This window comes from Myotis myotis, unplaced genomic scaffold (genome assembly GCF_014108235.1).
Source record: "Myotis myotis isolate mMyoMyo1 unplaced genomic scaffold, mMyoMyo1.p scaffold_m19_p_26, whole genome shotgun sequence".
NCBI classification, from domain to species: domain Eukaryota; kingdom Metazoa; phylum Chordata; class Mammalia; order Chiroptera; family Vespertilionidae; genus Myotis; species Myotis myotis.
In genome coordinates, this window is record NW_023416331.1 from 1,121,091 (window position 1) to 1,143,547 (window position 22,457).

The following is a 22,457-nucleotide window of genomic DNA, read 5'->3' on the forward strand; positions in this document are numbered from 1 at the left end:
TCCAGACCTGAACCCACACTATTCCTTCGCCCTCTTAGCTAACCCTTTGGTTCCCTCCCCCACAGCAGGCCCCTGCCTCTCTGTGTGCCCCCAGCTCCCCCCTCCAAGACCTCTATCCTCCCTCCATTCCTTAAACAGCCCTGAGACATCCTTCCCTCCCAGACAGACAGACAGAACCAGAGCATCTCGCAGAAAAAGGTTTATTGGGCCTCAGGGAGGTGCCGATGTCTCCTGGCAGGTGTTGGGCGATGGGGCTCTTCTCCTAGGGCCTGGCCGCGACCACCTGGCCCCTCCAGGGCATCCCGAGATGTCCCCCGCCCCATCGGGTGGGCACACTTATCTGTCTCCTCTCATGTCCCCTATTTCTCCCTTCTCTCCATCCTCCATAAATAAATAACTTATTTTTTTCTCCTTATAAATAATCCCCCTCCCTGCCTCCAGACAGCCACCTGCTCTGGCCGTGTCTGCTCCCCTCCCTGTCCCCGCCCTCCCTGTCCCCGAGGCCGGGTGCACAGAGCAGAGCTCTGGGTGGGAGCGTCCAGGTGCCCTGAGCGCAGTGGGATCTGGGCGGCTGGGGAGGGGACCCTGGGTGCCCAGGGTGCCTTCTTTGAAGCTCCAGGTGACATGAGCAGGGAGACTTGAAACTGCTGGAATGGTCACAGGCAAGGTGACCTTTGAGATGGTCAGGGTGGAGGCAAGATGGGGAGAAGGCCTTGAAACCAATTTTTTTTCTTTCTGGAATTTTCTACAGCGCGAAAGCTCCAAAGAAGACAGTACTGGGCCCGAGGAGCAGGTGGTCGATGCCGTCGGTGCTGGTGGAGAGCTGATCGCCCCGGGTGAGCAGGAACACCGCGCCCTGGTACACCGAGCGCACCCAGGGCCCCTGCGGCCCGGGACTCACGGACTTCTGAGCGCTGAGGAGGGACACGTGGGAGCGGTACTGGGCGGAGAAGAGCTGCACCTCGTGCGCCAGGTAGATGGGGGCGGGGCTGGCCGCGGGGCAGCAGCCCTGCCCCGAGAAGACCACCTGGGAGTAGATGAAGTAGAGGCCGCTGGCGGGGACCAGCAGCGAGTTGTTGCGCAGGGCGAAGCCATGGCGGAGGAAGGCGCGGTCCGTGCTCGCTCTCCAGCGCAGCGCGTGCCGGGCGCTGGGGTCTCCTAGGAAGAGCCAGAGGTTGGGGTCAGGGCCCTGGGCCCCGAGGTCTCAATCCCTGAAGAAGCAGGTGCCGGCCCAGGTTCTGGGGTGGTTGGGAGGACGGGGAGTGGGAGCCTGTTGGGGGACTGGGGGAGGTGGAGTGGAAGCTGTTTGGCCCTGAAGGGGGCAGCAGGAGGGCCAGGGGCTGTCTGGGGGGACAGGGGCGGGGGTGTTTACCAACAAGGTGAGCAGCAGGTTTGAGGGTGCCTTGTGCGAAGTGCTTCTGGGGGTGCTGATGGGCAGTCTGCGCAGCTGAGAGGCCAACATCAGGGAGCCCCTAGGGGAGAGCAGAGTTGGGGGCTCTGGGGCCCAAGGTTCGGCTAGGCCACCCCTGCACCCTTTTCTCCTGCTGTCTCACCTGGGCGGCAGGTGGCAGGGCCAGCAGCAGCCCCAGGAGGAGGAGGGGGGCGCCACGCCCCCGCCGCAGGGAGAGCTGTCCCGGTGGTGGCATGGGAGACCTGCAGGGGGGAGACGTGAGCGGGCGGGGCGGGCGCACTGCCAAGCCGGCCTCCCCAGGCGCCAGCCGCCAGGAGACAGGGTGACAGGCAGAGACGCAGTCGGGAGCCGAGGTGAGCGAGCAGGAGAGACAGAGACACGGAAGGGAGGTGGGGAGCAGAGCGGGATGGAGGCAGAAACAGAGGCTGTGACAGACAGAGACGGAGAGAGAGGAACAAACCACAGCCCCAGGGCCCAGGCGGCGCTGGGGAGAGGCACGGAGGGGCGCGGGGAGATGGGGTGGCAGAGGCTCACCTGCTGTGCGCCCGGGGGGCCTTTATAGAGGAAGCGGCAGCGGCAGGCGGTTCTAGGCCTGCTGGGCCGGGGAAGCCCCCAGGGCTCAGAGGTGCTGCCTTTCAGCCGAAGGCAGGAAGGCTGAGGCCCCAGAGAACCGCAGGCTGCGCGGACGGCTGGGTTCTGGGAAAGGGTGTGGGGTTAGGGGACTTGTGGGCCGGGAGGGCCAGGGAGTGGGGTCAGGCTTAGGAGTTCCAGAAAAGGACGGTGAATTCGGGGAGCCCAGGGCAGCAGCTGGGTGTGGGCTGGAGGCCTGGCTGCCTGGAGAGCGGTTACGTGTCACAGCTCGGCCTCTCTGGCTGCAGGCTTCTCTCTGGGCCCACCCCTCCTCTTGCAGCCTGTCTGTCCCAAATGGCCCAGTCCCGTTGTCCCAGTGTGAGCTTTCATGTCAAGTTTCATATCAAGGAGCCTGGGACCCTTGTCCGCTGTCCTGGGAGACATGCACGGTCCCCACCCACACACGATGCCGCATCGCACACCCGGCCTTCCCTTCGGCCCCCGCAGATCGGGTCTCCAGAACCCCCCACACCCCACGCGGGATGGAGGGGTGTGGCAGCCGAGCCACCGGCCTGGAGGCTGCACTGGAGAGCCGGCCGCTGGCTCAGTGTGAGGACCCGGCGTCTCGGTGTTAGTATGTGAGGAGCTGCCCTCAGACAGCGGCCTGGCAGGCCTCCCGCCTGTTTGCAGCCACGCAGCACCACCCTCACACATTCCCAGGTCCCTCCGTTAGGGCCTCCGAGGACAGCAGCCACTGTGACCTCTCGCCATCGATCAGTTCTTCCTGCTTGTGAACGGCAGATAAATGAAACCACACGGAGTGCGCTCACTTGTGTGTGGTTTCTTCCGGCACCGCTGCGTGTGAGCGTCAGGACGGCGGTGAGATGCCTGTTGTGTGAATAGACTCTAATTGATTTATCCATTCTGCGGAGGGGCCTTTGGGCTGTCCCTGGATTGGCCAGCATGAAAAACATTGAACACTCTTGAACATGAGCCAGTTTTCACTTAGCTTGTAAGCTGCAGGTTTTTAAAAAAGCGAGGCTTCTAAAGATGTTTCATGAGACTGAGAACACAATCTCACTCTCACTAATGTCGTAGGTTTCCATTCGGAGATTTTGGAGGGACTGGTGCTGAGGGTGGGTGATGGCGGCGCAGCCCTCCTCCCTGGGCGCTGGGCGCTCTCCCCGGCACCGGCACTGAGCCCCGGGGCGGGGTCCTGAGCTCGGTGACCTCCAGGGTGTGCTCAGGGTGCTTTCCGCTCCCGCCGCAGCCTGCAGCGCTGCCTTTCCTGCCGTACAGTCTCATCTATTATTTCTTTTTGTTCTCATCCCATGTACTTAGTGTTTTCTCTGTCCCACTAACATTTACTGAGCATCTTGCACAAGACCTTGAGAATACAGACGCGAAAGACAGGCTCCTGACCTCCGGGACCTCAAAATCCAGAGTGGGAGACAGGGAAGTAACTGGGACATGACAGTAGGTGTGACAGATCCATGATGGGGCGCTCACGGCAGCCCGCAGAAAAGCATGGCGCTTGGGGAGTGGGCTTCAGGCACTAGGCATCGAGGCAGAGAAGATGGTGAGGGGAGTTCAGACGGAGGGAACCATGTGTGCAGAGGCAGGGCGTGTGCAGACGCGGTGCGACTGGGCCGGTGGCAGGGGAAGGGAGCGTGGCACGTAGCTGAGAGCTATCCTGCGGTCTGAGACCACGGGAAGGTCTGCATTCCACTGTGATTGTGATGAGCCACCCAAACTCCTAAGTGAGCAGGACCCGCCCAGGTTGGTACATTAGAAAGTCGAGTCTGGCAGCTCCTTGGAAGTGGATTGGGGTGCAGGAGCTGGAGGGCTGGAGGGGAAACCGGAGTGTGCAGACCAGTCAGGAGGGTTCGCAGTGAACCAGCAAGTGGGTGACAGGAGCCTGATTTCTACAGAGGCTGCAGAGGAGAAAGGAGGAGAGTTTCTAGCAAAACCTCCAGGCCCTGGTGGCTGAGCAGGTGTGATGGAGGAAGAGCAGTGGTCACAGACGCGCCTCTACGTGTCGTGGTCTGCATTGCTGGGTTCTGCTCTTTTAACCGCACTGTCTTGGGTCACGGTTGGTTCCCCTGGGCTCCTGCCCCTTTCCTTTGCTCTGTGCCCAGCTTTCTCTGGGGTCCGTCCTTCTTCCTGGTGTCTCTCTGCCTCTCTGATGGCAGGGGCTGATGGACAGAGACCGCCGCTCTAGAAAAGTATAAAAGGGCCTCGCAATTACCAGTGAGAAAGAGAAACTGTGAGGTCAGAGAGAAGGCCCGAGCACTGATGGACAGAAAGGGGAAGGTGAGGCGTGGTGGGGAGGCGAGGGGGCAGAAAGGAGGAGGCAAGGCCGCGAGGCCGTCACGGGGCGCTGTGCGGAAGGCACCTCTTCAGATGGGCCAATCTTGGTTTCGATCTTAGTTTCGAGGGAGGTTGTGTGAAATTTGGTTTCTTTCTTGGGGTGGCCAGCAGCTGGCCCGGGGCTTTCCCGAGGGGAGTGCTGGTGCCTGGAGCCTGTGCCCCCGCTCGGGCGGCTCACCGTGGTCTCGGCAGAGGCCAGGGGACTCTCCAAGGCTTCCAACCTGGCCGACGTGGCGCTCGCCTCAAACCTAAACTTGGCCTCAAATCAAAATGGGGATTTAATACCGGCTTTGACTCTAACCCAAATTTAACCTCAACCTAAATCACAGCTCAAACCCTAACATCAAATCTAAACACATCTCAGTAAGTGAACCCCAAACAAACCAATTCTCTAAACTAACCCCACCTGGTCTCTAGAGCTAATCTTGAAACCAGCTGCCACCATGCCCAGCCCTATGGGTAAGCCTGACTCTAAGCGCAGACCCAGCCTGCGCCACAAGCTAGAGGGAGGTTTAGCCTGCTTCCCGCGGTTCCTCCCTCCTCCACGGAGTGGGCGCTCCTGCGGGCGGAGGGGCGCAGTGGCGGCCAGTCAGACAGGCGGCTCCCGGAGCGCACAGCCCAGTGAGGGAGGCGCAGGACACGCCGGGGCCAGGAGCACTGCGAGAGGCGGCCAGCGGCCGATCAGGGGCAGGGAGCTCCGCTAGACAAGTCGGGAAGGGCCTCTCTGTAGGTGGCATTTAAGCTGAGGCCCAAATGCCAAGAGTGACCAGGTGAAGTTTGGAGGAAAAGCATTCCAGGCAAAGAGGCCAGCTTCTGCAAAGTCCAGGAGGTGGGCGCCGGAGGGTGCGGAGGAACAGAAGGGAGCTGGTGTGGCTGGAGCAGAGAGGAAGGGGAGGGGCTGGGAGATGCAGTGGGAGGGAGGGGAGAGCGTCCCAGATCACGCACAGGGGGCAGGCGAGCAGGTGAAGCATCTGGGTTTAGTCAACCTTGGGACGCTTTGGAAGATTTAGTGTGCGTGTGCGAGACACAGAGAGACAGAGAAAGGCGCAGTGAGGTGTGAGGTGGAGGTGACTGGACTTATGTTTTTAAAAGATCCCTGTGGCCCCTCGGTGTAGACTGGATCGCAGGAGGCAGCACTGAGAGCAGGAACACCGGTTAGGAGGCAATTGCTGCAATCCTGGAGAGAGGATGGTGGCAGCCATGAAGATGGAGAAAAGCAGGCAAATTTGGGATATATTTCAGGGATAGAATTGACAGGATGGATCAGATGAATGGCCAGGTGGGGGTGACGATGGGGAGACTGGGAGAGTGTAGGCTCCTGAGGTGGGAGGACCTGGAGCTTGAGGTTGGATTTGTCTGAATCGATTGGACAGACGTCCAAGTGGAGATGTCACTTGGCAGTTGCTATGATCCTGGGCTGCACAGGCCAGGGCAGAGGCAGAGGCAGCACTGGGCACTGTCCCGTGAGGCCGGTGTGCCCTGTGCATCCCAGACCCGTCGGAGTGTTTGTGTCTCATGATGGCTGTGCACCTTCCACTTCAATCACAAGCAGCAACCTCCTGCTTCCAGAGGCAAAGCCGTCCAGACTCGTCCCTGAATGCTCACCCACTCCACAAGGACGCGTCCACCGACCATCTCATTGTGTTCTGTGGGCTCCGTGTATTCCAGTCCTCTCTTTTGTTTCTGAAAGCGTCCTCTGGCACTTGCAACCTGGGTTTCTCCTACCAATGCTCCTTCTCTCATTGGTGAAGCCTGCCCTTTCTTCTACCCATCACCAGGGGCCGGGGCAGGGGCTGGGGCTGGGGCAGGGGCAGGTTCAGGGTCAGGGTCAGGGACAGGGTCAGGATCCAGGGCTGGGGCCTGTCCACATGGCAGTCGTCCTCACCAACATCTCCACCATGCTCCTAACAACGGGTATGCCCAGCTGTTTTCCTCCATCTCACCCCCCACCACCATCATAGAGACTTCAAAGCCACAAAGAGGAGGCTTGCACTGCGACCTCTGTGCTTCAGCTCTGGAATCACTCCCTACCTGATGTTCTACTAAGAAGACCCGGACGTCGTCATTTGGGTAAACATAACGGTCTCCCTCCCGAGTCTTTCTCCTCCGCAGCCAGGCGTGCAGGAGTCGTGCCTCCTGCCCCTGCCCCCCGGGCCTTCTGGCCTTCTCGGTTGGCCCGTCCACTGCAGGGATGTGGTCTCCGTGCTCCCACTGCCTCTTTGCGCTCACTTGGTGATGCCCTCACGCTTTCTGTTTTTACTCCTCACCCGAGGACATTTCCCATTGATTTCTAGAGAGTGGAAGAGGGGGAGGGGCAGAGAGAAACATCGATGTGAGAGGGACACATTGATTGGCTGCCTCTTGCACGCGCTCCAACCAGGGCCTGGGCAGGGGAGGAGCCTGCAACCGAGTACGTGCCCTTGACGGGATCAAACCCGGGCCCTTTGGTCCGGAGGCTGCCGCTCTGTGCACGGAGCCAAACCGCCAGGGCATGCTGTCATCCATGGTGCTGAGCGAAGGGCACCGGAAGCAGGCTCCTGGCTGCTCCTCTTCCCTTCACTGCGCTTGGCCGTCCCTTTCTCCCGACTCAGGGAAGCGCTCCTCCTGCCAAGGGGACCCTTCGGCTCTGCCTCCCGCTTCCTCTCACTGGGCCCTTTCTCCCTCTTAGTTTTCTCTTTTCTGGCTCCTCTTCATTTCACAAATTCATTTTTTTTCTTGAAAATAAAAAAAATCCTTCCCGACTCTTTCTCCCTTCCATCTCTCACCTTCCTTTTCTTCCTCAAGAGACATCGCACACCCCAACCAGCCGCTTTTTCGGGAACTGGTAGAACTTCCCTCATCTGTAAAACCTGTGGGTTGAACTAGAGACAATTCTTAGTTTCTTCCGTATTCGCCATTCTCTGACTTTGTACCCACTGCCTCCCTTTCCTCCCCTCCTACTCATGCCTCGGCCCATGTAAGGTGACTTCTGCCCCTCTGGCAAGTGGAAACTACCTTCTCAAAATCTGTAATCACCTCGTCCCTGAGCCTAAACCATCCTCTCAGCCCTCCCGGCCCGGCCTCTTTGAAGCACCAGAGGCGCCTCTCTCCCGCTGCTCCTCTCTGATCGTCCTCAGGCTCGGCTGCTCGCCCTCTCTTTGGGGATCCTGTCCACTCAGAGGAGTGACCCCCAAATCGATTCCTCTGGCCCAACGCCCGGGGCTGCATCCCTGCTGGCGGCAAACCTCCACCTGCCGGGCCAGCGCCTCCCCCCGCACTCCCCAGTCCACGCCGCGCACCTCCCATGACTGCGTGGTTGTCCCGTGTACACGTGTAGTGTGTGTTTCAGTAGATGGCACGTGCTGAGGGCAGTGACTTTATCTCACTTATGCCCACTGTCTAGCAGAGCCCCTGGCTCCCATCGGCAGCTGGATAAAAATGTACTGATTGTGTCTGAAATGGACCCACCTTTCCCATGGCCACGCATCTCCTTTGTTCAGGACACTATCGCCTTTCCGATTCCCTAAGCTCAACACTTGGAGTCATCTGAGACTCCTCTTCCCTCACTGGTACCGCCCAATCTGTGTCCTGTCTTGACATCCTCTTGAAGTTTATAAAGTCTGTTCCCTCTTTTGATACCACCTGCAGTATCGGGACCTGCGGAGTAAGTACACGGAGCAAGTGAGCCCGATGAGGGTCCCATTGCTCCTCAGCTGTGTGGCCCGAGCGCGTCACAGACGTTGATGAGCTCGGTCTCCTCATCTGCACGTGGAGACCCACCCGCCCACTGGACGGCCGCTGGCAGGATTGCCGGAGTTAGGAAAGGGACCTGGTCATACATGGTAGGTGTTCCAACATCACCTTCTTCCCGTGGCGTGTGCACAGCAGGTGGCAGTGCCGCTGCCCCGGACGCAGGCCAGCCCTCTGCTGGCATCTCGGCATCCAGCGCCGCGCCCGCCGCCCACGCCTGTCCCTCGCACCCGGGCTTCCTCGCCCGCACGCTCTTTTCCTCCACATACTCTGCTCTGGACGCCCGCCTCTGCTCAAGCCATTTCCCTGACCTCTGGTGCCCCCACTCGCCGCACACAGAAACGCTACCCATTGGCCAGCGCCAGCTCACATGTCCGCCCTCCTCAGGGTGCTTTTCTGCACCCACCCGCCGCCTTCCCCACGGCTCACACTGCCGCCACTGGCGTCTCTCAGGCTACTTGCTGTGCGGCTGGGCAGTCCTTCAGGCCCTTTTCCTAACTCAACCCAGACCTGACTGGACCCCAAACCCCAAACAGACCTTCTTCCACCTCACCAGTCTCGTTCCCAACCCTCTTCCTCTGACTGAAACCCAGACACCTTCCCCGAGAACCGATTCCTGGCCCGTCTCCGGGGGACACGCGCTCTCCTGCTTCACGGGAGGCAGATCACCCCGGGATGCCTGGGCCCCTCCCTGCCCCCACCTGGTGGACAGGAAGCCGCTGCCTGGCCCAGGAGGTCAGAGGAAGCAGGGCCTCTGAGGCTCAGTATTTTTATCAGCCTAGGAAAAAGAGACACTGAAGCGGAAACCATGTGGTCAGAGAAAGTGAACAGCCCTCATCTCAGGGGAACCCCCAACAGGGCTGGGGGCCAGACACCAGGGAGGGACACTGGAAAGAGGGGGGCCGGGAACAGGCCGTGTTGTGCTGTGGTTTATGTAACTTTTGCAAAGGGCCAGCGATGTGCTTAAAACCCGGAGGAAACCTGGATGGAGGAGCAGACTTGGACACCAGTTTCCTGACGCTCACCTGTCAGCTCCCAGTCGGACCGTCACCCCACCCGCCCCCCACCAACCTGAGCTCTTTGCATGCCACTTCCGAAGCCCCCAGCTGTGAGCGGAACCGGACGCCTGGGTTGCTCACAGCCCGTCTCTTCTCTGAATCACAGCAGCTTCCTCTCACAGCCCTTCCTCTTCCTGCCCCAACATCTGGCCGGTGCCTCAAGGCCTTGGGCCTCTTGGCTCTGTCTCCCCGGGGTCTCGTGCTCACCCCACATTCCCATGCCACGTTCGGAGGCTGCCCCTTCCCTCCTCCAAGGCCTCCCCTTCTACTCCGGGCTTCTCCCGCCCGCACCCACGGAGACTGGGCTCCCAACCTGAGAGATAAGCTTGATGCATCAGTGCCCTGCAGCAGACAAGTGCCCACGGCACTGGCCAGCCTGCCCTTTCTTCTCACTTCACTGCTGTGCCTGGGGTGGGGGTGAGGGGGTGGGGGTGCCATGGGGTCGGTGCTGTCTAGTCCCACACCAGTCCAGGGGCTGAGAGCTGAGCATGAACAGCGGAAGGGGTGGCGCCCCGTCCTCCGCGGAACCCCAGGCCTTCTCCCTCCACCCTCAGATGTCTCTCTGGAGGCCAGGCCTGGCTGCCCAGCGATGGAACCCAGGCTTCATGGGGGCAGAAGCTATGGAGGGAGCTGAGGCTTGAGCTGTCGAACTAACTCAACGTGTTTGGAGGCTTTGGCTAGAAAGACACGATAAAGATTTATTCACAGGTTTGCAAACTGGAAGCATAACTAGGCAAAACCCCAGCAGTGTTTCCGAGTAAGAAGGAAGTTAAGCGTCCTCCTGGTACGAGTGCACTCTGGAGAATGGTCGGTCCTGCAGGCTTAGCCAGGACCCACCGTCCGGGAGGGCGCCGTCAGACCCAGGTGGTCTGGTCACACCGTGTCTGGGTGATGGATGTCAGGTCAAGGCGTAGTGAGGCCTCCAGGGGTCATCGGGGGTATTAGGAGGCGCTGACACAGGCCGGGAAAATTCCGAAGTTTACGCTCCCAGACTGGTTAAAATGAGCACAGAATCGTTGCCTCAGGCCTCAGTCAACTTGGCTTTAGTGACTGAGCAGCTTGACTAGAGTGAGTCCATGTTACTTCTTCACTCTCTGCGGGTGTGGGTCCCTGGTTGCCCAAGAACAGACAACCCAGGTTACATAATTTGGCTCTTTCCGCCTACTTCCCCTGGTCCTAATTTTAGCAACCGAAATTCCACTCCCACACAGGGCTCCTCCTGCATCCTGCTCCTGTCCCGACCTCTCACAACCTCCCCATGGCCCCCAGCTCCGCTGCCCCCCTTGGACCATTCAGTGACTCAGCAAAGGGAAAGCCCTGTCTGCTGGGGAGGCAGTGAGTGGGGAGGAGGATGTGGTTCTGGGGGGGCTGGGGGGGAGGGAAACTAGTTTTGTTCCCTTTTTTGGCGGGTGTTCACATTCATCTCTTGGGCCCCCAATTACCGAGGGGAGCCCGGCACAGGGAGAGAGTGAGACGGGAGGGCGCGCCGGCCTGCTCAGGGCCAGCCTGGGAATGGGCCGGCGGGCCTCTAGCGTCCAGTGCAGGCGCGGCCGTGTGCGTGCGGGTCACAGGTGTGTAGAGCTGTGGGTTCGGCAGATGGGCGGGAAAGATGTCATGGGCGATGAAAACCACCGCAGTGGAAAAAGGCAGGGCCCTGGGAGTGAGACGTGGAACCAGGTCTTATTAGGAAGTGGCAGAGTCAAGGAGCAGTGCCGGTGGCTGCCCTCCCACCCCCGCTCATCACAAGTTTCGCTCCCACCCCACATCCTCTGCTGCACAGTGCCTGGTCCTGCCTCGTCCTCGCCACCCCCACCTCTGATCATGCCCTTCCTGCCGCCCTGTCTCGAAGGCTGCGTTCCCTGCAGCTCCTCCTGATGTCCCTGGGCTCACTTGAGGGCCTCTGCACGGCGATTCAGGGCCTGAGAAAGGGCTGTCACCGCTCCCATCACGCGGCCTAGCTCCCAGGTCTCAATCTGGCTCCCGAACCGCTGCAGGAAGCGGTCCGGGTGCCAGCGAACCTGCTGGACCCTCAAGTACCTCCTCAGAGCCTCTTGCTCCTCCAAGGGGGGACCCCTGGCCACCAGGGCTGCCGCCATGGCCTCCGGGTCCCCTCCCCCAGGGCAGGGCCAGGGCACGTCATTGAAGCGCCAGAGGTTGCCCCTCCCTGCTCCCCTGGGGGGCTGGGCCCTGTGAGCCTCCTGCGCCTGCTCCTGCGCCCGCCTGGCTCTGCTCTCCCGCAGTTCCTCCTCCTTGGCCCTGGCCCGCTCTTGGAAGAGTCTCCGCTCCTCCTCCTGCCGCCGCCAGCTGAGACTGGAGCCCTCAGTCCGGGCGGGCCGGCGGGCTCCCTTTGCCTTGCGCTGCTGCTGGCACTTCTGGGCATGCTCCCGGGCCAGGCGATCTGACCAGGCGGAGAAGGACTCGGGTTCCTGGGCCTCATAGTCTGTTTGGGGGGCCGGGGGGACAGGGGTGGTTGGGGAGAGGCCATGAGAAGGTCACAGGGCAAGAGAAGCGGGCGGCACAGGGGACGCGGTGCGGAGGGGGGGGGGGGGTGTGCAGGCAAAGCAGCAGCTGGGAAGGGCAGCTGTTGGGGAACGGACTCCTCACCTTCCAGCCGGCCAGTGACCTCCTGCCACTCGTCCTCCAGCTCTCCCAGCAGCTTCTGCCTCCACTGGTGCTCCCTGGACGCCTCGTCTTCCTCCTCCTCTTCGGCAGAATCCCAGGGGGGTCCCCAGCCCAGAATTTGCCCGGGGGTCTCCCCATCCTTGTTCTTTATTCCCATGGCAGAGGGACAGCGGCGCAGCAGCGGCAGGAAGAAGTCCGTGTAGGCTGTTGGTGGGAGGGCAGGGGGTTAGCTGGGCCTCCTTGGCAGGGCGCATCTGGGATCCTGCCGGCCACGCACACCCTCGTCTGCCCACCTAGACCTGACACACACTTACTGACAGTTTACCGCAGTTTAAAATATTCTGACCTGTGTCCCCATGAACTACTTCATGTTTTCCAGTCTGCCTCCAGCCACCGGGCACCGTCAGAAACCTGACTATGGATTCCAGTTTTGGCTGGAAAATATTGTCACGGCAGCCCAGCCGGCGTGGCTCAGTGGCTGAGTGTCGACCTATGAACCAGTCAGTTTGATTCCCAGTCAGGGCACATGCCCAGGTGATCCGCAGTGTGAGGCATGCAGGAGGCAGCGATCAACGATTCTCTCATCATTGATGTTTCTATCTCTCTCTGAGATAAAAGGAAATATTGTCACCTAATACCTCTTCCTGTGTTTCTCACCCCACATTATACTTCAGATTGGTAAGATATTTGAACATTCTGCTCTACCATTATAAAAATGCAAATATCGAACAGGTATCTTTTTATATTACTTTGCAATAAACTGGATAAAATAAATGTTTTTAGGGGAATTTCCCGCAGCCAGCCTTCCCCAGAGCATGCTGGGAGGGGTGGAGGTCGAGGGCCAGATAAGCAGAGTTTGAACCAGAGAAATGCTCCAAGCAACCAGCAAGCTCTTTCCAATGACTGCTGGCCTAGCGGGGGGAGAGGGCTGAGAGGGGGTTCCACCCAGGAACCCCTCTTCCTGAGTCCTGACTTCGCTGCACTGGCTCCAGAGTGGCCATGTGCCAGGGCCGTGCTGCTCACTTCACTGCTCACCCAGGCCCCCAAGCACCTCGCTCCTGGGACCAGGCGCGTGCATGAGGTGCTCTCTCGCTGTGGCCTGCTTCCTCTCGCCAGGGCAGGAGGAGGCGGCCGGCGGCCCTTCCATCTTTACTCTGTGGCACTGGCTATCTAGGAAAAGCACGGGTGAGGAGAAGGGGTGTTCCCATTGCCAGGGAGGCAGGGAGACAGGACGGGCCCAGCCTTGGCCAGCCAAGGCCCGCGGCCCCCACGCATCTCCTGGCACACTCGAGTACCCCCGACTCCAGACCCCGTCAGGACCAGGCCTCATGGCAGGGGGAGGGTGGCAGGTGCTCAGGCTAGGACGGGAAGGTTTTAGGTTCATAGGTTTTAAGGAGTAAGGCTTCCAACCATAAAATATAAGTAAAATGTGACACAGGATATTAACTAGTAACTAAGCATGATGTTTGTGTGTGGAAAGCTGGCTACAAAACTGTACATGGGGCCGGACTGCAATGGTGTGAAAAGAGAGCAAGTGCTCTGGCTGGAGAAGGTGTAGAAATATAAGGCTCTGGCCTCGGGGTGGAAGGACTGTGGGTGGCTCCCCCACTCCTACTTGACATTTTAAAGTGCATGGATGTAACTAACGGTAAATCCCCTTTCCTCTTAAAGAATGAAGAATAAATGTAATCGCCCTTCCCACTTTGCTGCTGTCTTTTCCAGCCCCATCTGGTGATGTAAACGCACAGAGCTGACAATTTCTGTCAGCGATACATGACCGCACTGTATGTATTATTTGGCAACTTGCTCTTTTCACTTAACGTCTACTTATATTTTCCACAGGAGTGAACGCTGGCCTCCTTTTTCATGACTGCGCGGTGTTTCACTGTGCGCGGAACAAACTCACCCCTCCCCGCAGGCGACAGACTTTGTTTCCAAACTGCTTGGCTTCCTACATGTCTCTGTGGGCTCCCTGTGGTATTTCTGCGGGGCTGCTTCTCAGAAGTGGAATCTCTGAGTCAAAGAACATGTGAGGTTGTGCCAAACAGCTCTCTTTTGTGCCAACACACAACCCTATGGAAATCTGCGTCGTCCTTTACCAAAATTTAGTCTCATCAACCTTTTAATTTGGCTCATCTGACAGATTAAAAAAAGATTTTAATTATGAAATTTTCTTTTTCATATGCTTTTTGGCTCTTTGTGTTTCTGTTGTGAATGACCTGTTCTTATTCATCTACGTTTCCCTCGGAAACGATAACGTAGAGACGACAGCCCTTTATATAGTACAGAGATCAACCCTGTGTCTGTGTTACATTTATTGTAGGTATTTTCTCCCATTCTAACAAGTTTTTGCCAGGGTGCTAAGTGGTTGGGTGCCGACCTATGAACTAGGAGGTCATGGTTCGATTCCTGGTCAGGGCACATGCCTGGGTTGTAGGCTCGATCTCCAGTGGCAAGGGGGAGGGGGAGATGTGAAGGAGGCAGCCGATGGATGATTCTCTCATTATTGATGTTTCGACCTCTCTTTCCCTCTCCCTTCCTCTCTGAAATCAATAAAAATATATTTGTAAAAAAAGTTTGTAGTTAAATCTGCATCAATAGCTTTTGACTTTATTTCATTAGGAAGGTTTTCTTCACTCCAAGATTATAAAATGATTCCCCTGTGTTTTTCTACTATATTTACTTTTATTTTTAGAAACCTAAAAAATTCAAAAAATGTAGAAAGTATAGTACAATAAACACCTCTATTCCTATCACAGGGTATGTTAACATATTGTCATTTTTGCAACATCATTTCGTTTTAAAGAAATAAAACCACCGTGGATAGAGTAAATTTTTCTTCAGTGCTGCCTTCTAAGTTTTATTCCCCAGGAAACCTTCCTATGAATTTGGCATGTGCCCTTCCTGTCACATTTAGGCGAGCTGCGGGCCCCTCACTAACTTACTTTTAAGTCAGGAAAGAGGGGGGACTCTGCTTTTCCCTGGATGACGCAAACGCTCCGATATCATTTGTTAAGCAGCTCACCTTCCTCCGGTGACTTGGAATGCCAGCTTTACCATCAGTTTAGCATATGGATCAACTTTTCCCAGTGTGCTTTTCTACTGGGAAAAATAGATATGAAAAACATTTTGGAGTGAAAATAGACTTTGTCTTAGTGATGACAGCACTGCTTTTCTCCTCCCCATAAGATGATTTCTACCTTAAAGCAAAGTTCACACTAACTGGTACAACTCACTGAAGAAACACCAGTATCAGAAGCTCATGTTGAGGACAACTGACTGAGGAAGGCACAGAGGAAGAAAAGGTCGTCGTGGGCAGGGTGCTCCAAGAGGGCTTCCAGGCGGAGGTGGCTTATGTTGGCCTGGGAAGGGAGAGTAATTTAGCGAAGCAGAAATCAGGCAGACGGGAAAGCAACAGGCAAGAGAGAGGTGGGCTTGTGGAAAACATGCTGGGGGACACTGAGGACAGAGCCTCGCGGGGAGCTGCAGCTTTGGGGTGAGCCGTGGGAGGTCAGGCTGGAAAGGCAATGGAACACAGACCCATGGCTCAGCCACCTGTAGACAGGACCACAGCCTACTTCCGCGGTGCAGATGGAGCGGTAACGGACAGCGAATGTCTGGCACACAGCAGAGTGCAGTGAACGTCATATTAAAAATAATATATCCGAAAAAATATCAGGATGGCTCTCAATTTTATTCTTTTTGCAAAGACTGTGAGAAAAACAACCCCATTTCTCAGTGTTCGATTATTCTTGCTGTATGCAGAGAATGGTTACTGTCAGACTGAGGTGTGTGTACACAGGGGTCTCTGACAGCTGAGATAACTTCCCCACAAGGTGATGGGTCCCAAGAGAAGTTACCAAAAGCCCAAGGTAGGGGCCATTTACCAGCATGTCACTGAGTGTGACAACCCAGCCCAGCCAACCCAGCAGAACAGGCAAGTCCATCGGGCCTGGGCCTGCCTGAGAGCTGAGGGGAATGCACCTCCTCAGGGATCCAAGATCATTTCATCAGCTCAAAGAGAACATCTGCATTTAAGGCACAGAGGTTTCTAAAGCAGCGGGAGACGAAGGAGACCGGCCTTCCTACCCAGGAGTTAGAAGGCCCCCTGGTGGCGACTGGCAGGGACTGGGAGGAAGGAAGGGCTTAGGTGTGACCTGAGTGTGGATCCCCCTTGGGAAGAAAGTTCCTGAACCACCGGGCAGGTGGGGCTCAGTGGTTGAGGGTCCACCTATGAACCAGGAGGTCCTGGTTCGATTCCCAGTCAGGACACATGCCCAGGTTGCGGGCTCAATCCCCAGTGTGGGGTGTGCAGAAAGCAGTAGATCAATGGTTTTTTCTCATCACTGATGTTTCTCTCTCTCTCTCCTTTCCACTCTGAAATCAATAAAAATATATTAAAAAAAATAAAGTTCCTGACTTTCTAGGCCCTCTTTTCCTCACCTGTGAGATAATAATATCAATCTTGCTGGCTTCTTGGGATTTAATACAATGAAGAAAGCACTTACCATGAAGAATATTTTTATTATTCAAATAGCCTTAAGTAATATCAGAATAGAACACTACTTCTCATTGAGTTAGTGCTAAACTGTACCAAGTGCCTGCCTCTTAACTCTCACAACCTGCATTTTAGAGGCACATCAGGCTCACAGAGGGTGAGCTGCGGGCCCTCACCCAGCCCAGCCCAGGACCCCAGTGGCCAGGCCGGAACCTGGGTGAGGGCTCAGCTTTTGCCACCGGCAATGTCAGTTGTTCAGTCAGCCACCTGCACTTTGCAAACCTCCTTTCTTTGTTTTTAAGTTTACAACCTCCCCATATGCCGGCCTATCTCACTTATATTAAGAAACATTAAAGAAAGGGGTAACTTCTTTACTATTAGGGAAGGTGTGGGGGTGGAGATGGGTTCCTATGCCTGGGGCACTGGGGGAGCAATCAAACTGAATGAAGGGTGCTCATCCCAACCTAGAGGTCTCCTCAGATGTTCTTACTCTCGAAGGAAAATCTCCTGAGGGCAAATCTAGACAGCTGCCTCCACTGCCCACAGGGTCAGCAGGTCCGCGTGGGAAAGCACAGCGGCCAAGGCTTTGCAAATGTTCTGGGGTTTGAGAGCTGATCTGAAAGTACACGCGTGTAGTGTGTAGCCTGGGCAGCCCCCGGGGCCGGACACGCGAAAGCTTCTGAATGTTGACATCAGCATGAGAAAAACAAATGGTAGATGGCCTCACTGCAGTCAGGTTAGGCCCTGCCACAGAATGAGTTTGGTGGCAGGCTGATGTAAATGCTCGCCTCTCAGTGCTTCTGTTTCAGAATCGTTGGTAGGGAGTATGGATATGCTGACAACAGGCAGAACAGCGGTGAGTACCTACCAAGGGCTTGCCATGTGTACTGCTTCGTAGAGTCTTAGCACTCGCCCCAGCATGGGGTGCTGAGCACAGGCACCATCACAGTGTATTTCTGTAGCAATTCTGTACCTGTCACAGGACAGCGCCCTGGCCGGGCTGCCTGGGTTACAATCACTGCTGCACTATTTTGGCAAATTACTTCTGTTAGTACTCACACGGTTGTTGTGAGGATTAAACGAGTTACTTTGTGAGAAGTGCCTGCACATAGCAAGGGTTGTTATGATTTAATTTTGCACATGGGTAAACGAAGTTTGGTACCTTGTCCAAGAAGTTCCAGCTATTAAGAGCGCGGCTGGGATTTGAACCCAGGCACCAGCTCTAAAGCCTACCCTCTGTGCTACCTTTTGCACTTCAGGCAAACCACCACTCGAGAGACAAAGGAGCTACTAATCTAGAAAGCTGTGACCCTGAGTGTTGGGCTCCTCAGACAATGGCAGTTCGGTACGGTAATGGCACAGGTGACAGCCAATGCCAACTTGTCATCTACGCCCTAGGTCCCAGGACGCTCCTGGCTCATGAGCTGTCCTGCGGGCACACTCACCCCCAGGCCCCCGGCGGGCGGCAGCGTGCAGCGCCGTGTTTCCGTGGCGGTCCCGGCGGGCAGGGTCAGCCCCGAGCCGAAGCAGCAGGCACAGGGCGGGGGCATCGTGGCGGGCACAGGCCCGGTGCAGTGGCGGGGGCCGCCCAGCATCGACATCCAGGCCGGGGTGCCGCTGGAGGAGGGCCTGGGCCCGGGCCAGCCGGCCCGCAGACAAGTACCGCCGGAAGCGACGCTCTCGGCGCCGGCGGCGGGCCTTGGAGGCCATGGGACTCGCGGCTGAAGAAGGAAAAGAGGCATCAGAGGGCCCAGCCTCGCCGGCCCGCCCGCCAGCCCGGCCAGCCCGCCCTCCCTTCGGCCGGGTTCTCATATCACATTGCGGCTCATTAGCAGCGCTAAATCTTAAATAAAGAACTTTCAAAAGGGGGGAAAGGGACTGATAGGGGAAATGTTTATCAACAGAAATTAGAATTTTAAAGTCATGGACAATTTCAAGTAGTGATCTAGAAATTGAATATAATGCACCCGGTCGAATGATGCAAAATAAAGGCTTCTCCCTCTGGACCGGGGGGTGGGGGGTGGGGGTGGGGGTGGGGGAGTGGGGGCGTACTCATCAGACCTGCCCCGGCCCCCTGAGGAACCAGTCGCTCGGAGCGAGGTACGCAGGAAGGCGGAGACACTCTAGACTGGCAGAAACGGCGCAACTGAGACGCAGGTAAAGGGCGGAAATGACCTAAGGCGCATTACCGGATGTCGTTCCTCCCCGAGGACGCGCGGTGGTGGGGGGCGGGGAGGTGTGTTTCCGCGATCTGGCCTCCGGGGGGAAACTAGAGAACTTAAGATAAAGGGTCTACCTGGAACCGGGAAACTGGAGGGTAGGCGCAGAAAAAGGAGGGCGGCCTGGAGGTTTACCCCGACTCCCCAACTGGGAAGAGAGAGTAGTGGTTCCGAGATAGATGAAAAGATGAGAAAAGAGAGAAAACAGGAGAGATAAGGGAATAAAAATCACAGTGAAAAAGAAAAACAAAACCACATTGAGGCTGAGAACAGGGGCAGATCAAAAAGAGAAAACCAGGCATGAAAACACATAAAAGGCAGGTGAGATGAGTGCAGAAGTTTGGACTTGGAAAAGATAGAGAAGAAATGGAAACGGGTGGGAGAGAAAAGGGAGGAGATATTGGCCGAATTCAGAAGTCCAACGTACTCTTCCCAACGCACCACGGATGGTGACTTCCTTACTTTCTCACGCAGTCTCAACCCCTCGCGCCTCCTCCTCTCCTCTCAGCCCCGGCCCCCATTCCTCGACCTCCCGACTGGGCCGCTTTGGGCCTGGTCTCTGCTGCCCCCGAGAGGTCCTCCTCGGTACTGCCAGATGGAGAGGTGGCAGAGGAGGACCAGCCACCCCCGGGAGGATCAGTGTGGGGGAGACACCGGTGCAGGCTAAGCGAAAGCGGGAGCACTAAGACCCAGGGATAGTGGCGGACTGCAGCAACGAGCTGGAAGAGCAGTAGGCGGTGGGTGGGGGCTGGGAGCCGTCTGGTGCCTTGGTAGCATCCGAAACAGAATCTGCCGTAACGACCGAAATGGCCAGTCAATCCCAGGGTATCCAGCAGCTCCTGCAAGCAGAGAAACGGGCGGCTGAGAAGGTGGCAGATGCCAGAAAGAGTGAGTCTCCCCCTTCCTCCCTTAGAAGTCTGGAAAGAAAATTGGGGGGGGGGGGTGTGGACAGCAAACATTTGAGTCCTGAGGTACCCAAGCCTGCTGGGGAGAGAGCTGGGGGCTGGGGTGGCTAATTAGAAGGGAAGAAATGGGTGAGTGTTAGAATCTAGCACCTGGTTGGCTGAGCGCAGAATAACTTTCTGGAAAGGACTGACCCCCACTATCACATTTTGTGTCGGGTTCACCCACCCCCATCCTTCTTTTGCTTCCAGGGAAGGCGCGGCGTCTGAAGCAGGCAAAGGAAGAGGCACAGATGGAAGTGGAACAGTACCGGCGGGAGCGAGAGCTGGAATTCCAGAGCAAACAGCAGGCGGTGAGTCTGGGGAGAATTGGGGATGGCCCCCCAGAGTGCAAGTTGCATCTGGTGAGGGTGATTCTACGATAAAATAAGATGGTCAAGGACAGAAGGGGATCCTGGTGGGGACCATGTGACATTGGTCAAACTTTGTGATATTTAAGAGTCTGGGCATTTTGAAGGCCTTGAGCAGCTTGTGGGGGAGTTGCCACAGTCTGTGTGGAGTATGATGACATTTGGGTGGAGGGCAGAGTTCAGTAGTCATGGGTGGTGAGGGTGGGGGTTGTACAGTCTGATGTTGCATGCCAGGTCTTGGAGGAAAGGGGTTGTGCTGCTGTCCTGGTGTCCGGCTGTTTCTGCGGGAGGGGCGGGTTGGAGGGCCTTTCTCTCTGGCCTTGCTCTAGGATCTTTCCCTCCACATGCCTGGACCCTCTTTTCTCTGTCTCTTCCGTTTTCTCTTCTACCCCTTCCTCACCCTCCAGGCCATGGGCTCCCAGGGAAACCTGTCCGCAGAAGTGGAGCAGGCTACCAGGCGCCAGGTGCAGGGCATGCAGAGCTCCCAGCAGAAAAATCGAGAACTCGTCCTGGCCCAGCTTCTTGGCATGGTCTGTGATGTCAGGCCCCAGGTCCACCCCAACTACAGGATTGCTGCCTAGGACAAACCCTAGCGCCTAACTCCTCCTCAAAAGAAATCCCCAAATCAGAATCGCCTCCCATCCTAATCCTACTTTCCTTTTCCATTCCCTAGAAATTCTAGGAGGCAGGACCCAATAATTCTCCTGTGAAATATAGATGTCCTGCTCAGACCCGAATCTCCTTATTGTTTTTTAACCTTCATTGAGACCTTATAAACTCCCAAGTCACCCTCACCCAACCCCTCTGTGAAATTTGTAGCATGAAAAAGCAGGGATGTAGGAAACATCCTAACTCCAGAGCCCAGCAGACTTAGATCCCTCTCCTGACCCTGCTACTAGTTGACAGGCAACCAGAACAAGCTGCTTAACCCGTAGCCTCACTGCCTCCCCTGGAACAACAATGCCCACCTTTCAGTGTTGCTGCAGTAATTAGGAATCATTCTGTCCAGAGCCTGGCATGGTTGCTGGCATGTAATAGTTATGATTTGATTAATGGCAACCCCGTGATATTATGTCCACCTGCCAAAACCTAGACACAGCTGTTTCCTCACTTCTGTCTGTGGCCCTAACTCTACTCATTGATTCTGTGACCCTAGTAATTCTCTGAAGAATTGGTTCTTCCCACCTCTCTTTTCCCAGGCCTTATGATCCCTGAAAAGATAAAATGATGATTTCATTTAGCCCCTTTACTGTAGTTCCAGAAAGATGGTGCATTTTTTAGCCTCTCCTTCATCTCTCTTAAGTTGGTCTTTCTCTTTATTGGTTTTCTCCCATTTCTTATTCCCCCAAAGACCTGTCAGATGATCGCTGCTTCCTGAGATTGAAAGAGAAGCTTGTCACCGTGTATGCATGGACTTCCTTTGTAACAATAAAAACTCTCAATAAAATGATTATGGGCAAATCCTTTTGTTTCATCATTTCTCATTTAGCCCCTCTCTTGTGTCTTGCTTCTATATTCTCCAAACACCCAAAAGGGATGCCCTTTGAAACTTGTTGGAGAAACATAGCAAATAACATTATTATTGCCTAGCCGATGTGGCTCAGTGGTTGAGCGTTGATCTAAGAAACAGAAGGTCACAGTTTGATTCCCTGTCAGGGCACATACCTGGGTTGCTGGCTCGATCCCAAGTAGGGGGCATGCAGAAGGCAGCTGATCAATGATTCTCTCTCATCAATATTATATTTCCCTCTCTCTTCCTCTCCCTGAAATCAATAAACATATATTTTTTAAAAAGAAAACCCTAAAAAATTATATTTCTCTAAAGTGAGAAACATAAGCGATTCCTAGTTTGGGAAAATGAAGGTTTTAGATGGCGACTGGAGAGAAAGCTGAGGTGTAGGAACAAGCATTTTGCCCCTTCATTAACCGAAGAGGCTCAGGCTATAATGAGAACAAAAGGCAATTATTTGAACAAAATGACTGCACTACCATGATGCAGATTCAGGTAACTACTCAAACTGCTCTCTGAGAGAACAAAGAAAGGCAGGATTTATAAAAGCAAAAACCACGAAGTGCAATTCTTTCATGTAAATGAAGGATCACTGGCTAGGGATTGGTTGGTTCTAACATGCAAATAAGGGAGGCAAAAACTATGAGGAGCAGGTAAAGTCCATGTGTCCCTGAAGCAGTTGTTCCAAAATGTTTATGACTCAGCCTTGAACTGAGTTGTTAGCAACTTCATAGCAGCTCCGAGCACTGCTGCTTCCCCAGTGGCCTCTGACTCTATGTAAGGTGATTCTCTTAGCAGTGCCTGTTCCATTTTATTTTTTCCATTATCATCTGGCTTTATTTTTCTTCATAGCACTTACTACTACTTGACATATTTGTTTGTGCGTTGTCTCTCCTGTTAGTGAACTCTGTAATGACAGGGCCATTCACTGCTATGTCCCCAGATCCTAGAATAGCACTTGGGACAGAGTATGAAAGATAAATACTGTTGAATAAATTGATACATAGGGTTGGAAAAACTGCCCTTCTATGACACCATCCTGGGATCCTTGGATGGATCACTTACTGCATTTTTCTTGGCCACAGAAAACAAGCCTCTTAACCAGACTCTCTAAGCAGGGCGGCAGGATACATCCTCCTGTATAATAAAAGACTAATA

General features: G+C 55.7%; 2 protein-coding genes across 12 annotated transcripts; one reads left to right on the plus strand and one right to left on the minus strand.

Annotated features, from left to right (window-relative positions):
* Nucleotides 1-745: 745 nt before the first annotated feature.
* On the minus strand, nucleotides 746-19,032 carry NFKBIL1 (NFKB inhibitor like 1). Of its 10 annotated transcripts, none has more exons than XM_036356512.1 (6): nucleotides 18,311-18,435; nucleotides 17,704-17,979; nucleotides 11,743-11,964; nucleotides 1,554-1,653; nucleotides 1,373-1,472; nucleotides 746-1,158 (listed from the first exon to the last, which is right to left on the minus strand). In XM_036356512.1, the coding sequence occupies exons 1-6, from the start codon at nucleotides 18,312-18,314 to the stop codon at nucleotides 898-900; spliced, it is 963 nt and encodes a 320-aa protein (XP_036212405.1). In that variant the 5' UTR covers nucleotides 18,315-18,435; the 3' UTR covers nucleotides 746-897. The 10 variants fall into 10 exon arrangements, with proteins under 10 accessions (XP_036212405.1, XP_036212398.1, XP_036212400.1 ...); XM_036356505.1 differs by lacking the exons at nucleotides 746-1,158; nucleotides 1,373-1,472; nucleotides 1,554-1,653; nucleotides 18,311-18,435 and adding exons at nucleotides 9,817-10,130; nucleotides 10,581-10,792; nucleotides 11,176-11,578; nucleotides 18,940-19,032; XM_036356507.1 differs by lacking the exons at nucleotides 746-1,158; nucleotides 1,373-1,472; nucleotides 1,554-1,653; nucleotides 18,311-18,435 and adding exons at nucleotides 9,817-10,130; nucleotides 10,581-10,792; nucleotides 11,176-11,578; nucleotides 18,919-19,032.
* On the plus strand, nucleotides 18,504-21,031 carry ATP6V1G2 (ATPase H+ transporting V1 subunit G2). 2 transcript variants are annotated; one of them, XM_036356515.1, is made up of 4 exons: nucleotides 18,504-18,574; nucleotides 19,281-19,365; nucleotides 19,632-19,732; nucleotides 20,197-21,031. In XM_036356515.1, the coding sequence occupies exons 2-4, from the start codon at nucleotides 19,284-19,286 to the stop codon at nucleotides 20,368-20,370; spliced, it is 357 nt and encodes a 118-aa protein (XP_036212408.1). In that variant the 5' UTR covers nucleotides 18,504-18,574; nucleotides 19,281-19,283; the 3' UTR covers nucleotides 20,371-21,031. The 2 variants fall into 2 exon arrangements, with proteins under 2 accessions (XP_036212408.1, XP_036212407.1); XM_036356514.1 differs by lacking the exon at nucleotides 18,504-18,574 and having other exon boundaries at nucleotides 19,229-19,365.
* Nucleotides 21,032-22,457: the final 1,426 nt, after the last annotated feature.